The following is a 15,335-nucleotide window of genomic DNA, read 5'->3' as shown; positions in this document are numbered from 1 at the left end:
TAGATAAAAACAAACTCACACATCTAAAAAATGAGTTTATCTCACGAATATATACATGATACTTACTAACGAGGCTTGAACTTGCAACCTCTTAGTTTAAGAAGCTACTCACATTATAAGAGGCTTTGGTATTAGCAATACATAGCAAGAGATAGCTCATTATCAGTGGCGGATTCAGAATTTTTTCTCACCGGGGGCGAAATTTTTTTTAAAACCATAGCAATTTTTTTGAGTAAAATATGGAGGTTTTGGGGCACAAAATTGAAGTTTTTAGGCAAAATTTGAAGATTTGTGGGTAAAATTTGAAGGTTTTGGGTCAAAATTTGGAGAATTTTGAACAAAATTTGAAAGTTTTGGGGCAAAATATAAAGGTTTTGGGGCAAAAAAAAAAATTCACCGGGGTCAAAGTCGAAAAATCCAAAATTTTTACACTAAAATTTCGAAATCCACCGGGGGCGGGCGCCCCCCCTCCTTACACTCTAGATCCGCCTCTGCTCATTATATATTATATATGTCTTTAATACGACTAGTCCAAAACGATGTCATTCTGACCATGAGGACCACCCGTAGATAATAAATGTCACAAAAATTAAGTAAAGAAATGTCACATATTAACAAAAAAGTTAGGCATAAAAACCAAAAGTCTGTATTAATGCGTTGGCCAAACCTTTGACAAAAACCAGGATTTGGTAAGATCTACTCTACTTATTTAACAACATACATTTCAAACACATGCATTAGTTTGCATCTACAACTCTGACTGACACACTCACACTCACACTAACATAACACCATATCTATAAACCCAAACACTCCCCCTCAAAACATCCGTCAAAATCATCAAATCGATTCAAAACCAATAATAATCTTACACAAACTTTAGATTTCAATTAATTCAAATCATAATGCAATCTCAAGCCCTTCTTCAATCCACCCCACTTCGGGTCTCTCCACTTGACCCGATTCACAAAACCAATAATCTCAAATCACCATCATTCACTTCCACCACCACCACCACCCGCCGCCGCGCCGTCATATCCGCCGTCGCAGCCGCACCCAAAAGAGAAAAAGATCCGAAGAAACGGGTCGTCATTACGGGTATGGGTTTAGTATCCGTATTCGGAAACGATGTGGATACTTACTATGATAAGTTATTAGCCGGTGAAAGTGGAATCGGGTTGATTGACCGGTTCGATGCGTCAAAGTTTCCGACCCGGTTCGGTGGTCAGATTCGTGGGTTTAAAGCAGATGGGTATATTGATGGCAAAAATGATAGAAGACTTGATGATTGTTTGAGATATTGTATTGTTGCTGGTAAAAAGGCTCTTGAACATGCTGATCTTGGTGGTGATAACCGCAACACGGTTTGTATATATATACATTTAATCAATTAATTAATACTAATATTATTATTAATTTTGGATCTTGTTGTAATTTTGGAAATTTATATTGCATGATTGGAATTTAGTGAATGTGTGGTATAAATTTTAAAGATTTGATTTTATGTTTGATTCGAGTGAAATTTACTGAATGGATGCTGCATTTGAGTGATGCCTATTTAGCATGAATAGATCAGTTTTAAGTATTCAAGAATTGAACTTTATTATTGTTGAAGATTTAAACCTTTTTAGTGTTTAAGATTTGAACCTTTTAACTGTAAAAGCTATAAACTTTTTTAGTGTTAAAGATTTAATCTAGCACAATAAGATTTAAACTTTATTAAATTTTCAGTGTTACAGGTTTTAATCTATTTGGGCTTTTGGCTACTATGGTTCTCTGATTATTTGGGGGTTAAGTAACTTGATTTTGATGAAGAGGTAAGTAGCATTTGTAAGAAAAAAATTATTATCAAAATTAGTGTTAAGTATTCAAACTAATTTTGGGCTATGGTAACGAGTATTTATAAGCATACGTGGTTCATGTGCCTATGGTAAAAGAGTATGTGATGCGTGTGATAAGGATCATGTGCAACGTGCACCAGATCACTTTGTTGGAAACCAATGTTAAGTGCATGATGTTCATATGCTATTCACCAAATTTATTAATCCATTTCTTGTTTGTGCGTGAGTGTGGTTAATGATGCATGAGGCAGACGTTTAGTGCAAAATGAAGTGTTTAGTTTACGTGCATGTGCCTACATTCTTGCAAAAGAGATGTAAATGGCATGAATCATGAATGTTAAAATGTCGGACTTCCGTAATGACCTTCCTAAAAATATATCAACAAGAGGTGGCAAGATGGGTGGGTCGGGTAATAAGTTAAAAGTTGATTTGAAATGAGCCATTTACAATGCGGGTCAAAATGGGTTTGATAGAGTGAAACACCAACATAATTTTTAGTTTTTTCTTACTAAGATTTAAACTTTATAAAATTTTCAGAGTTAAAGATTTGAACTTTAGAGTTGAAGAATGATTTTGATTTTCAGTATTAAAGGTTTTAATCTATGTGGGCTTTTGGCTATTATGGTTCTCTTATTATTTGGGGGTTAAGTAACTAGATTTTGATGAAGAGGTAAAGGAGTATTTGTAAGGAAAAAATTGTTAACAAAATTGGTGTTAAGTTTTCAAACTAATTTTGGGCTATGGTAACGAGTATTTTTAAGCATACATGGTTCATGTGCCTATGGTGAAAGAGTTTGTGATGCGTGTAATAAGGATCATGTGCAACGTGCACCAGATCACTTTGTTTGAAACCAATGTTAAGTACATGATGTTCATATGCTATTCACCAAATTTATTAATCCATTTCTTCCTGTTTGCGTGTGTGTGTGTGTGTGTGTGTGTGTGTGTGTGTGTGTGTGTGTGTGTGGTTAATGATGCATGAGGCAGACGTTAAGTGCAAAATGAAGTGTTAAGTTTACGTGCATGTGCCTACATTGTTGCAAAAGAGATGTAAATGGCATGAAATATATTAACAAGAGGTGGCAAGATGGGTGGGTCGGGTAATAAGTTAAAAGTTGGTTTGAAATGAGCCATTTTACAATGCGGGTCAAGGTGGGTTCGATAGAGTGAAACACCAACATTTTTTATAGTTTTTCTTACTAAGATTTGTGAACAGTTATGCATTAGTTTTAACATTTTTTTAACTTTTTCTTACTAGAATTTGCGAACAGTTATGCATTAATTTTACAACAATATACAGTTTTTTCATTCTTCTTATTCATGTGCTACATGCAGATTGATAAGGAACGTGCTGGCGTTCTCGTTGGAACAGGAATGGGAGGTCTTCAAGTGTTTTCTGACGGTGTTCAAAATCTTATTGAAAAAGGTTACAAAAAAATAACACCTTTTTTTATTCCTTATGCCATAACAAACATGGGATCCGCGTTGCTAGCTATTGACATAGGGTTTATGGGACCAAATTATTCAATTTCAACCGCTTGTGCTACCTCCAATTACTGCTTTCATGCTGCTGCAAATCATATACGTAGAGGGGAAGCTGATATGATGATTGCTGGTGGAACCGAAGCTGCTATTATTCCAATTGGATTGGGCGGTTTTGTTGCGTGTAGAGCCTTGTCTCAAAGAAACGATGACCCACAAACTGCTTCGAGGCCGTGGGACCAAAATAGAGATGGGTTCGTTATGGGTGAAGGTGCTGGTGTGTTGGTAAGTTTGTTAATTGTTGAGGTTCTAAAATGGACAGATTAGGTATTGGTTAGAAACAGGTGGGTTAGATCGGTTTGACTCGCCAAGTTCTCAATTTTTAACTTATTACTTTCTTTATAAGTATTAGATTAGATATAATTAAAAATTGATTTTATTAAAATAATAATATGATTTTTTGGGCAAAAAACGATTCAGGAAGTTGGATGTATTTGACATGTTAGAGGTAAATTTTAAACTATAATCGACCAACTTTCAGCTAAATGTAAGTGTGTAAAAGTGGGCGGGGTCGACTCATGAACACTTCTATGATTTTCTTCAAAAAGCTTCTATATGTATCTAATGTAATGTCCCAAGTACGATAAAAAAACTAGAGTATAACAGTAATACTATACTCTGTATAGCGTAAGGCAATTTGAGAGGTTAGTTTGCCTTTAAAGCCATTTTGGTCATTTGGATGACATTGAACTCATTTGACCCGTTTCGTTTTCGTAATTTCTTTAGCCTAACCTATTTGACCCATTAGAGAACTAACATAACCCAGGGTAACCCATTTGTATTAAATGTCTTGAAATTTCTGTACGTATACATTTTTTAATAACTTGGTGAGTGTAACATATTTACAGGTTATGGAGAGTTTGGAACACGCCATGAAAAGAGACGCACCGATCCTAGCCGAATATTTAGGAGGTGCGATAAATTGCGATGCGTATCATATGACCGATCCACGTTCAGATGGACTCGGCGTTTCGTCCTGTATCCAGAGTTGTTTGGATGATGCCGGTGTTTCAACAGAGGAGGTACTTTAATATTGTTTCATCGAGATACCTTTTTTTTCTTTCTATTTTTGACACGCATACATTTCAAGAATAAAGTTTATGTTGATCATGTGTAAATTGAACCCAAGGAACTTTTTGTTTTTAGGTTAACTATATCAACGCACACGCAACGTCAACTTTGGTTGGTGATCTGGCTGAGGTAAATGCCGTAAAGAAAGTATTCAAGAAGATTGACGGAATTAAAATGAACGCAACCAAGGTAACCCTTCGCAACTAGTAATATATTCACGTGTGTAAGCGGGTTGGATAATGGGTCAACGTTTTTTTTTTTTTTTTGGGCTGAACTGTGTCGGTTCGATTTCAACATAAATAATTTCTTTTAATAATACGATTTAAAAAGTTTCAATTATGGTTATTGAAGCTGTGTTATTTCAATAATAACTAGCAGATCCTGCCCGCGCGATGCGGCGGGGGCTTTCGGCCTGTGTATTCATATTTAACGTAACGTTGTGTATTTACATAGGGGAAAACGACTCATGTCTTAAGCGCCGTTTTAAATGTCGTTGTCTTAAGCGTTTTTTGAAAGTGTCCGTTTCGAACGTAGTCAGTTTCGTTTTGTTCATAAATTTTTTTCGAGTGTAACGGTGCTGTCGGAAAAATTTAACTTGCGGCGAACAGAAAGATACGGGCTGTCGTTGTATTAAGCGTTTTTTAAAAAGTGTATGTTTCGCGTATAGTTAGTCCCGTTGGGTTCGTGATACTTTTTCGAGTTGAACGGTGGTCTCGAAAAAATTTAACTCGCACCGAGCGAGAAGATAGGGCCCGTTATAAATTCGGGGGAATTAGTTTCTTTTATTTTAATAAAATTATATATTTACACTTTCTACCCCTGCAAAGTGTAAAGTTGAGAGGTGGTTGTGTGAATTGAGCCGAAGTCGAGGGACCGATTGTAGTGTGAATGTAAACGCAAAACTACAATCCTAAGCAACTTAAACTAGACAAATGGACATGGCTTTTAGTATATAAGGGATAAAATAAAATAATATTGCTTCTTTTGATAATATGATTTAAACAGTTTATGCATTTAAAAAAAAAAAAACACATTTGGCATCGTTTAAGCAAAGTTTCGCGATTTTTTCAATATAATCCTCTGAATATTGGTTGATTTGTTAATAATGCATATTCTTATTGAATGTCTGGTATTCATGACTGATTTTTATTTACTATTATCATTTTCATAAAAGCTCATGACTGATTTTTGGTTCGGTTACATCGCAGTCTATGATAGGGCACTGTTTAGGTGCTGCTGGTGGTCTAGAAGCCATTGCTACTATTAAAGCCATTCAAACAGGGTGGCTTCACCCCTCCATAAATCAATTCGTACGTTATTATTCTACTTTGCTGCAATTGTATGATTGTTCTTCTGTTATTTTTGAATCTAAATATCGTGTTTTGTATGTGTAGAACCCAGAGCCTGCGGTTGAATTCGACACTGTTGCAAATCAAAAGAAGCAACATGAAATCAACGTTGGTGAGTTTCGATTGTTTCTTTAGTGTTTCAGTTGTAGTTGTTGTAATTTTACTGATCAGCTATGTTTTTGTAATGTGCAGCTATTTCAAATTCGTTCGGTTTTGGTGGACACAACTCTGTTGTAGCATTCTCTGCTTTCAAGCCTTGAATCAATTTGGTGGGCTTTTTTGTTTACGGAGGTTTATTATTTGGTGGATTTTTTTTTTCCCCTTTAATGAGGTTAATGTTATTATAAAACTGTTGTTTAATGTTTGTTGGTGGGGAATTTAGAGTTTTTAGATTTGAGTTTGAGTACATTTTGAGATTTAGTGTCTAGCTTTGGGTTAACGAACCCGTTTTCATATTTGTATTTGTATTTGTATTATTATTTATTTGGTAAATTTAAATTTTCTTTTCTCCCTTTTTTCAAATACGCATATGTGAACAGTTTACCTGCATTATAGATGTAAACTGAAACGGTTCTCAAAACAACCGAATCTTAGAACCAAAACTGGTTCTCCAGAATGGATCCGGTTCTCAAGAATCGAACCGGTTCCATTGGTTTCTAATAGATTGAAACGACTGAGTAAACAGCGTTTAAGAAAAACCGATTTAGAATCGGTTCTTGAGCTGTTTAGATTTTTAGGAAAATTAGCGGTTTGGTGTGTTTTGTGGATGTGAATGTCTTTTTTTTTCTTTCTTTTTTTTCTTTTGAGTTTGTTTGGACCATTTTACACCACAAATATAGTGTAAAATATAAATAGAATAGAATAGATGGTATTGATTTTGGTTGAAAATACATGAACACACACTCTCAAATCTCTCTAGTTACTTTACTCTCAATTATATATTTCTTACTACTTTTAATGGTTGAATATAAACTATGTTTAAAGAATTTAATCCAATTTTTCTGATTTGTTTGTAATTCATTTTCTTATTTTTTTGGTAATGGGTTTTACCCGGTAAATATTATTTAAGAAAAATAATAAAAACATACAAGAAAAGAACAACGATCACAAGCACGCCTTGAGACCTCACAAACAACCAATAAAAAACCAAGCTAGAACCCACCAAAACAGGACTAGCAAACCTAAAATTACCTACGACACACATAGACCGAGACCTATAATTCCAACTACAACCAGCCCGATTTCATACCAAACGGGGCTGTTGTCTTGGTAGTATTTTTTCCTGCCATAAAGGTTGCCGTTTCATCTTCGTCAGATTCTACATCGCTTGGTTCATCAATAAGAACTCCAAACGAATTATTAACCTTTGTTCCTTCCTGTTTTATGCTCGTTCCCATATTCATGTTGGAGGTCTCAACCTTGTTTTTTATTCCAACTTCATTCTTTTTCCTTGTAGGTTCCACACCTACTGTGTTCTTTCCAATCGGTTTGTAGACCCATTTTTCTTTTTGCTTTCCTACAACAAAGCCATCTTTTTGACTCTTACCCTTCACGATGCTTTTACCCAATTTCTTTTTGACTTGTTTAAAACCATCATCATTATCCACAGGTTCCTTTTGCTCAAAACTAAAATTTTTTGAGCATTTCACATCATCATAGCCAAACACTTTACACATTGAACAACGTGAAGGTCTCCATTCATAATCAATCCTAACCGTATCCATAGTTTTTTCTTTACCATCAAGGCTAGGAGTTGCAACTTTTAAGGTTTCTTTCAACTCAGATTTCGCCGATACCTCAACCATGGCTCTAGCATAACTTGGCCTTCCCCATGATTCCATGCACATAGTACTAGTGTATGCATCCAACATCATAGGAACACCTATTTTCGAACCAATGGCACTTAAACCATCCTCTGTGAAAGCAGTTAATGGAAGATCATACAATTTTATCCAAACTGGAACCTTTGTTAGGTCCTCTTTAGTAAGAGAAACATTTGGGGACCAACGATTAAGAATTATAGGAACGGTTCGTATCATCCATGACCCATTTTCCAGAACATCTAACATCCCCTTTTGTGTTGCAAATTTAAAAAAGAAGAACCCTTTCGATTTCATCATAGATTTCTCGATGCCATATTTCCTCCATACGTTATTAACATAATTTTGAACAACCGGAAACGCAACACGCTTTTCAATGAAATAACCAAAAAGGGTATTGCTATACCTATCACATACCTCTTTACAGAAGATAATGGGATCTCGACGTCCACACCTTCATCCAGATCAGCGGGTTGTTCCATCAATCGAAAGTTAACCTTTCGAACATTGGCAGACTCGTTTACCACTTTCGAATATGTAACAGGTTGAGGAATATTTGCCTCTACAGTCTTATCATTCACCTTAACAGGGAGAGGTGGGAACTCCTTTCCCATATCCCAGTTATCATTAGTCACATCTTGAGCAACTTCTCCTGTTTTAGACATAAGATAATCTTCCCCATGTAAATCAATGTGTTCGCTTCCATTAACGGGTGGAACATAAGTTGTATAAAACCCTGTCTTCTCCTCAACAACATCATTCACAAAGGGGTTTACCTCTTCAACAAGTATTGGCAACCCTGTAATCGGGTCCAACGTAGGAGATATATTGTTTTGCTCAGAATATGATTCTTGATTGAACGATGTATTCAAATCATCACTCTCATTCGTTTCCTCTTCTGCACCAATAATCCTACTCCTTAAAACTTTAGTAGTTGTACTAGAATTATGTTTCTTTTTCTTCCCCATGAGACACCAGCCCGATCAGAAAAGCCACGAATAATCAGTTGATTAATACGATCACAGGAAATCTTCATTTTCTTATTTAATACTAAATATTATGTTTAGTGGTATGGTATATATAAAAGACATTCATGATTATATTCACTTTTTCATGATTTAAAAGTGTAGCATATACTGAAAGAGTATTTTAAAATTAGTGAACACTTGCACATTGATAATCCGTTCCAACTTAAATATGTTTTCAACTCATACTATTATGGGGGTGTTTGTCTTAGCGATTAGAATCAGATTATTTGATTATCACGAATACAAATCGCAAATAATTGTTTTTTAGTGTTTAGTATTTTTTCGGTAAAGGGTTTTCACCCGGTAAATATATATCAACCAAATATTACAAGAGAGTTTAGAAGATTATGAGACATGCCTCATAATCATACAACCAGATAAACCAAATCCAGAAGCTAATCAAAGCAACAACCACAAGCCAAAACAAGACTCGAAACAGAAACAAACTACGCAACAAACACATTACGCAATCTTCCAGGAGCTCTTCATGTCCAGCACCGAAGGATTCGACTTCCATTTCAGCGACATAATCTTCAATCTAACAGTTGAAAAAATAAGCAGAAAAACCTGGTCAACCGAGCGAAATTGCTTCTTGAACATTCGATTATTCCTCTCTTGCCATACGAAATAAACGGTAGACGCAAAAAGAAGTTTGGAGATAATAATTCTAGCTGATGTTCTAGAAGCCATCGGCCCAAGCAACCGAATCACATCCTTCCAAAGCGTAGCAGAATACCGAAATTGCCACAAGCCTTGCACCTTAAACCACACTTGTGAAGCAAAAGGACACGTAAAAAATAAGTGATCGTGAGAATCTGGAACAGTTTTACACAAGCTACAAACGACCGGATCAATCTGATGCTGGATATCCCACGATCGAAGTTGGTCTTGCGTTTTCATCCTTTCCCGAACAAGAAGCCATACCATAAAAGCATGCCTAGGAACACAATGCTTGAACCAAACCATAGGATAACATTCTACCGGGGCTTTTTTGTCGCGAATTGTGTCCCAGACTATATGTACCGAAGGAGTATGCAAGATGCCCGACAGATCCTTCCATTTAATCACGTCGCTAACATTTGACAACATTGGAACAGAGAAATAATGGAGGATAGGAAATTGGTTAACCAACGAATTGTCGACAATTAAATCCGCCACCTTAGAAGTCGCATCTAGCCCCGCATGCAACACTTGACGTCTAGAAATAAAATTAGCAAGGGGACCTTGCTCATTCCACGAATCAAACCAAGCAGAAGTATCGCGCCCATCACCAATAATACTAATCATATGTCGGCGAATACAATTACAAATACTAAGAATCTTTCTCCATCCCCAACTCGCATTCGCCTTAAGCTGAACATCCCGAAAATTCCTTCCGTCAAGCCGATAAGAATGGATCCACTTCACCCATAAAGAACTTTTATGAGTTAAAAGTCTCCACACATGCGAGGTTATAAGAGCAATATTCCAGTGCTTGAGACGTTTAATACCAAGACCGCCCTAGGCCTTAGGAAGACAAACATCCGTCCATTTAACTTTGGCTTTACCCCTTTTCATATCCCCTTGACACCACAAAAAACCTCTCAACAAAGCTTCAATATCATTTATAATCGAGTCAGGAAGAATAAAAACAGCTAGCCAGTAAATTTGCATGGAAGATAAAACAGACATAATCAATTGCACTCTACCAGCAAACGAGAGAAATTTATTTTTCCAATCTCCAATCCTGCATTTCACTTTCTCAACTAAAACTTTACAGTCACGATGTAGAATTCTGGAAGATATAAGCGGGACTCCCAAGTACCTAACAGGCAACTTCCCTTCATCAAACGGTAAAATAGCCAAAATATTGTGTTTAGAAACAGTCGTCACATTAGCAAAAAATGCTGAACTTTTCGAAAAACTAGGCACTAAACCCGAGCATCCTTTAAACTCATCCAACCCCTGTCTAATAACTGAAACAGAATTTTCATCGGCAAATGACAACAAAAAAAGGTCATCAGCAAAGCAGAGATTAACAATCTCCTGTTTCTCACACTTTGGATGATATCGAAATGACCTTGAGTTCCGAATATTACTAGCAAGAATAAGAGTCAAAGTCTCCATAACCATAGTGAACAAATAAGGAGAAAGAGGGTCCCCCTATCGAAGACCCCTCTTACCTTTAAAGAAACCATGGAGAACACCATTTACATTGATAGAGAATGATGTCGTAGTAACACAGGCCATGATCCATTGGACCATTGTACGATGATACCCGAACCGAAGCAAAATCTCCTCTAAGAATCTCCAATCAATGGTGTCATACGCTTTCTGAATATCAACCTTAAAAGCACATCTAGACGTACCACTTGGCCGATGGTAATTCTTCATAAGCTCCTGTATTAAAAGAATATTGTCCGAAATGCGACGACCAGGAATAAAAGCAGATTGATTTTCACTAATAATATCACTTAAGCTATCTTTAATACGATTAGTAATGATTTTGCTAATACACTTATAAATGACATTACAACAAGAAATAGGATGAAAATCCGTAACCTTGTTCGGGCTAGGCACTTTAGGAAGTAAGGTAATGATCATATGATTAATCTCCTTTAAAAGTTGCCCATTATGGAAGAACTCCTGAACAACATATGTGACATCCACTCCAATAATCTCCCACGCTGCCTTGAAAAACGCGGCAGAGTAACCATCCGGACCAGGAGACTTATTATCCCCTATATCGAAAATTGCATCCTTTACTTCACGATCAGAGACTGGGAGAATCATGGCATTCACACATTCAACAGTAATCTTTTTTGTGAATAAAGAGTTCGGGTCAAAAATCGGATCAGTAGTTGCAGATGTGCCTAAAAAAGTAGCATAATGATTGACAAAAATGCTTGGAATTTCATTCCCTTCAATCATACTGCCATTCGGACCCATGACAACAAGAATACGACTCCGGTTAACACGACCTTTAACCACATTGTGAAAATAACGAGAATTACTATCCCCCACCCGTAACCATTCCACCTTCGACTTTTGCTTCAAAAAATGTTCCTCATCAAGCACAGCATCATTATACACTTGTAAAAGATGAGCTTCATCCTCCCTGATGTCCAACGAAAAAGGATTAGAGTCAAGCGATTTCTGAACACCATCAAGCTCTATTCTCAACTTCAAAACCCTTTCGTGTAAGTTCCCTTTTTACCACATTAGCCTGCGCAATGGTTTCTTGAGACATCTCAATTTTTTGACAACTTGGAATATACGATGCCCATCGACTCTATTAGACCATCCATCCAAAATAGTATTTCTAAAATTAGCATGAGTCGTGATATAATTAGACAACCTGAATGGTTTATGCCGATTGTGATCCACCACGACATCAGGTAACTTCAAAATTGCCGGACAATGGTCCGACACACGATAAGGCTAAAGCATGGCGTATGAACTCACGAATTCATTCAAAAAAACATCATTCGCCATTACTATATCGATTTTTTTCAAAATCCCCGAACCCGTTTTAGGCTTTTAGTTCCAAGTAAACTGAAAATCCATTTGATTAAGATCTGACATATTAATCATATTAATACATTCTTGAAAATCACGCATTGCTGTAGTCATTTTTGAACTACCCGCAACTGATTCCTCAGGATTTAAAGATACATTAAAATCCCCTAAAATTGCCCACGCTTACTGACCCACGAAGTTCATATGCATCTTGAGATCGTTCCATAAAGACCTTCGTCGAATGTAACTATTATTCGCATACACAAAAGAAACATAGAAACTTTGGTCGCCCAAGGCAGTCCGAACGAAACTATGAACAACCTGATCCGTAACAGCAAGAATCATAACATCAACCACATTAGGATCCTAACCAACAATAACTCTTGTACCTCCCACACAAGCGCTTTGATTAGAAGCCCACATCCAATGATGAAAAACACGATCACAAATATTCTTAAGATTTCCCTCAGCAAGATGGGATTCCAAGACAGCACACATGCATAACCTATTTTCAGACACCATATCACGAACCTCCATTTATTTAGGGTTGAGATTCATTCCCCTAATGTTCCATGATGCGATACTAATCATTGGAAACCCCAAGCGCGGGAGTGCTTGCCCCCTCCGTATTTTTGTTCTCCATGAAGTCCCCTGTTTCCTCACTAATATTTTCGATATCATTTTCTTCCAAAATAGTATCATTAACAGCCTGTTTTAAATCATTATTGTCATCCACCTGATTAAGAACATCAAATGCATTACTTTGTTCTTCCATAATGTTCCTGTCATCATCGTGGCTTTGGCCACCATCTTTATCATTGGCCTTTGAAGTTTGACCTTGTTCCTTGCTTTTGTCTTTAATAACCCGCCTGTAAACAAATTTCAGTTTGTTTAACCCCTTCGCATTATCATATTTCCCTTTCACAGGCTTTTTTTGATTGCCACCACCTACTGCCTTACCTTTTCGCTTATCCACAACTCGAAATCCATCCTCATCACCATTCTTCTTTTCTTCCAGTGGCTTTATTTGCTTTGGACATTGCAAATCAGTATGTCCAAACACGTGACAATGAGCACACAATGGCGGTTTCCATTCATACTCAACATGAACAATATCTACCATTTTTTCCAAACCATCCAAACTCAGGGTTGCTACTTTCAAAACTTCTTTAAAACCCATCTTAGCCGAGATCTCAACCAAAGCCCTAGCATAACTTGGCCTACCCCATGACTCCGCACACATCGAACTAGTAAATGAATCGAGCATAATAGGCTTACCAAGTTTGGACGCAATCATGCTAAGACCATCTTCATTAAATCCGGCCAATGGAACGTCATACAACTTTATCCACACGTGTAGGCGACTCAAATCCTCCTTCGTGAGCGATACATTTGGAGCCCATTTATTGAGAATAATTGGGATTGTTCTAATGATCCAAGGGCCGTTTTCTAGCACATCTTGTAACCCTTTACTCGTTGAAAATTTAAAGAAGTAAAAACCCTTGGAGTTCATCAGTGTCTTTTCCAATCCATACTTCTTCCAAACATTTGTGACATAGTTTTAGACAATAGGAAACGCTAGTCTTTTGCCAAGAAAATAACCATATAACGTATTTTCATAACATTTACAAGCTTCTTGCACAGACGTCAAAGGAATTTCCACATCAATTCCTTCATCCAAATTCTCTTCATTCTCCATAAATCTGAAATTCACCTTGAATACAGTTTGATTATTATGGATTATTGAAGCATAAGAAACAGCTTTTGGAGTCGTATCACTAATCCCAGGCTTCCCATTCATCCCCACATTTGCTGTGTTTTCCAACCCATCATTAGTATTGGATGCCTGTGAATTAGAAAACAAACCCACAGACTTACGTGGTGTTAATACCCTGTAATCATCAATTGGATCGCCTTCCTTTTCACTATCAGATGTATCAGTAGCAATATGCCCAGTTGCATAATTCAAGAAATTATCAACCTTAGTTGTTTCCTACACTACCACATCCCTCAACGAATTGACAGGAAATGGTGTCTCGGGTTTAACTGAAGTGTCACTATCATTCGACTCATCTTGTTTCTCACCTTCAATTTGATGGCTACGTAAAACCCTAATAGTTTTCTTCTTCTTTCCTCCTGAATTCTTACCCATGGACCTTTATACACACAATATCCAAGCGAACAGCAAGATAAAACGTGAAAGAATGAACAGATTACCAGAAAAAATCACCGGCGACAAAGGATTCACCTGTGTTAGTCGGATCATAAAAAACAGCGGGTTTTTCCTTGCCAAACTCAAATTTGCAACAACCCTTACCGAAAAATAAACATTGATATTGTTAATCGGGGTATGAAAAGGGTTGATTGGAGATCTAAGAGTGTCGGTGGATAATCGCCAGCTTCAGGAGAGAGAAAAGTTTTTTTTACTAACTATTTACTTAGTGTTTAGTAAATAGTTAGTAAAAATTGATTTTTTACGTTTTATGGACTTAAAATTGCGGATTTCAAGAAGTAACTATGGGGTTACTGCACACAAAACGTGATTCCTCTTGAAAATTCCCATCATTTAAGTTTACCATTATACCCCTATAAATAGCTTATAATGACACTTTCATTGTACGTTCTACTTTTGTTTTTCTGATTGCAGCTACTTCAACTGTACGTACATAAACTCCTTTTCTTTTATCATTAATTTCTCTGACATTATGTTATGTTGTCATTGAGGGTGAAGGCAAATTCTAAATGAACCCTTTTTCCCACACTCTTGTAGCCTACAATCATGATTTATATCTTTTTCAGTATTAGTAATATATAGTATATATATTATATATTATATTAACTATTTTAATATCAATCATTTACTATATTATTAACGGAAAATTATTTGTTAGTTGAGTAGACTTTTTTTCTAAACATATTAACTATATTAATTTAATATTAATTAAATGTTAATTTATTTATACATTTTTATTTTTCTCAACATTTTTATTATTTGACAAAATAAATAATCTACTTAAATAAAATAAGATAAATAATTAACAATAACAAATAATTTGACATTAATATTCTAATCGAGATCTACAAACTAATACTTATAATTGGAACGCCTACGTTGAATGTAAATATCCTGTTGATTTTTATACGGACGTTCCCATTCGCCATCATATTTATAAGTATTCCACTGTG

At 36.2% G+C, this 15,335-nt stretch overlaps 1 protein-coding gene across 1 annotated transcript; it reads left to right on the top strand.

The window, feature by feature from the left end:
- The first annotated feature begins 754 nt into the window (after positions 1-754).
- LOC139872067 (3-oxoacyl-[acyl-carrier-protein] synthase I, chloroplastic-like) lies at positions 755-6,282 on the top strand. The gene is made up of 7 exons (XM_071859873.1): positions 755-1,364; positions 3,177-3,608; positions 4,232-4,405; positions 4,530-4,643; positions 5,663-5,764; positions 5,849-5,915; positions 5,996-6,282. The coding sequence occupies exons 1-7, from the start codon at positions 906-908 to the stop codon at positions 6,061-6,063; spliced, it is 1,416 nt and encodes a 471-aa protein (XP_071715974.1). The 5' UTR covers positions 755-905; the 3' UTR covers positions 6,064-6,282.
- Positions 6,283-15,335: the final 9,053 nt, after the last annotated feature.

Source organism: Rutidosis leptorrhynchoides, chromosome 1 (assembly GCF_046630445.1).
Source record: "Rutidosis leptorrhynchoides isolate AG116_Rl617_1_P2 chromosome 1, CSIRO_AGI_Rlap_v1, whole genome shotgun sequence".
Classification (NCBI taxonomy): domain Eukaryota; kingdom Viridiplantae; phylum Streptophyta; class Magnoliopsida; order Asterales; family Asteraceae; genus Rutidosis; species Rutidosis leptorrhynchoides.
The sequence above is the reverse complement of the archived record's forward strand: the minus strand, read 5'-3'. Positions and strand labels throughout refer to the sequence as shown.

What these genes read in the sequence shown, in the direction of transcription:
- LOC139872067 (XM_071859873.1), top strand. Translation starts at nt 906, where the DNA reads ATGCAATCTCAAGCCCTTCTTCAATCCACCCCACTTCGGGTCTCTCCA. An exon ending in GTGAAGGTGCTGGTGTGTTG is followed by an intron (nt 3,609 to 4,231) that starts GTAAGTTTGTTA and finishes ACATATTTACAG; the next exon opens with GTTATGGAGAGTTTGGAACA. An exon ending in TTAAAATGAACGCAACCAAG is followed by an intron (nt 4,644 to 5,662) that starts GTAACCCTTCGC and finishes GTTACATCGCAG; the next exon opens with TCTATGATAGGGCACTGTTT.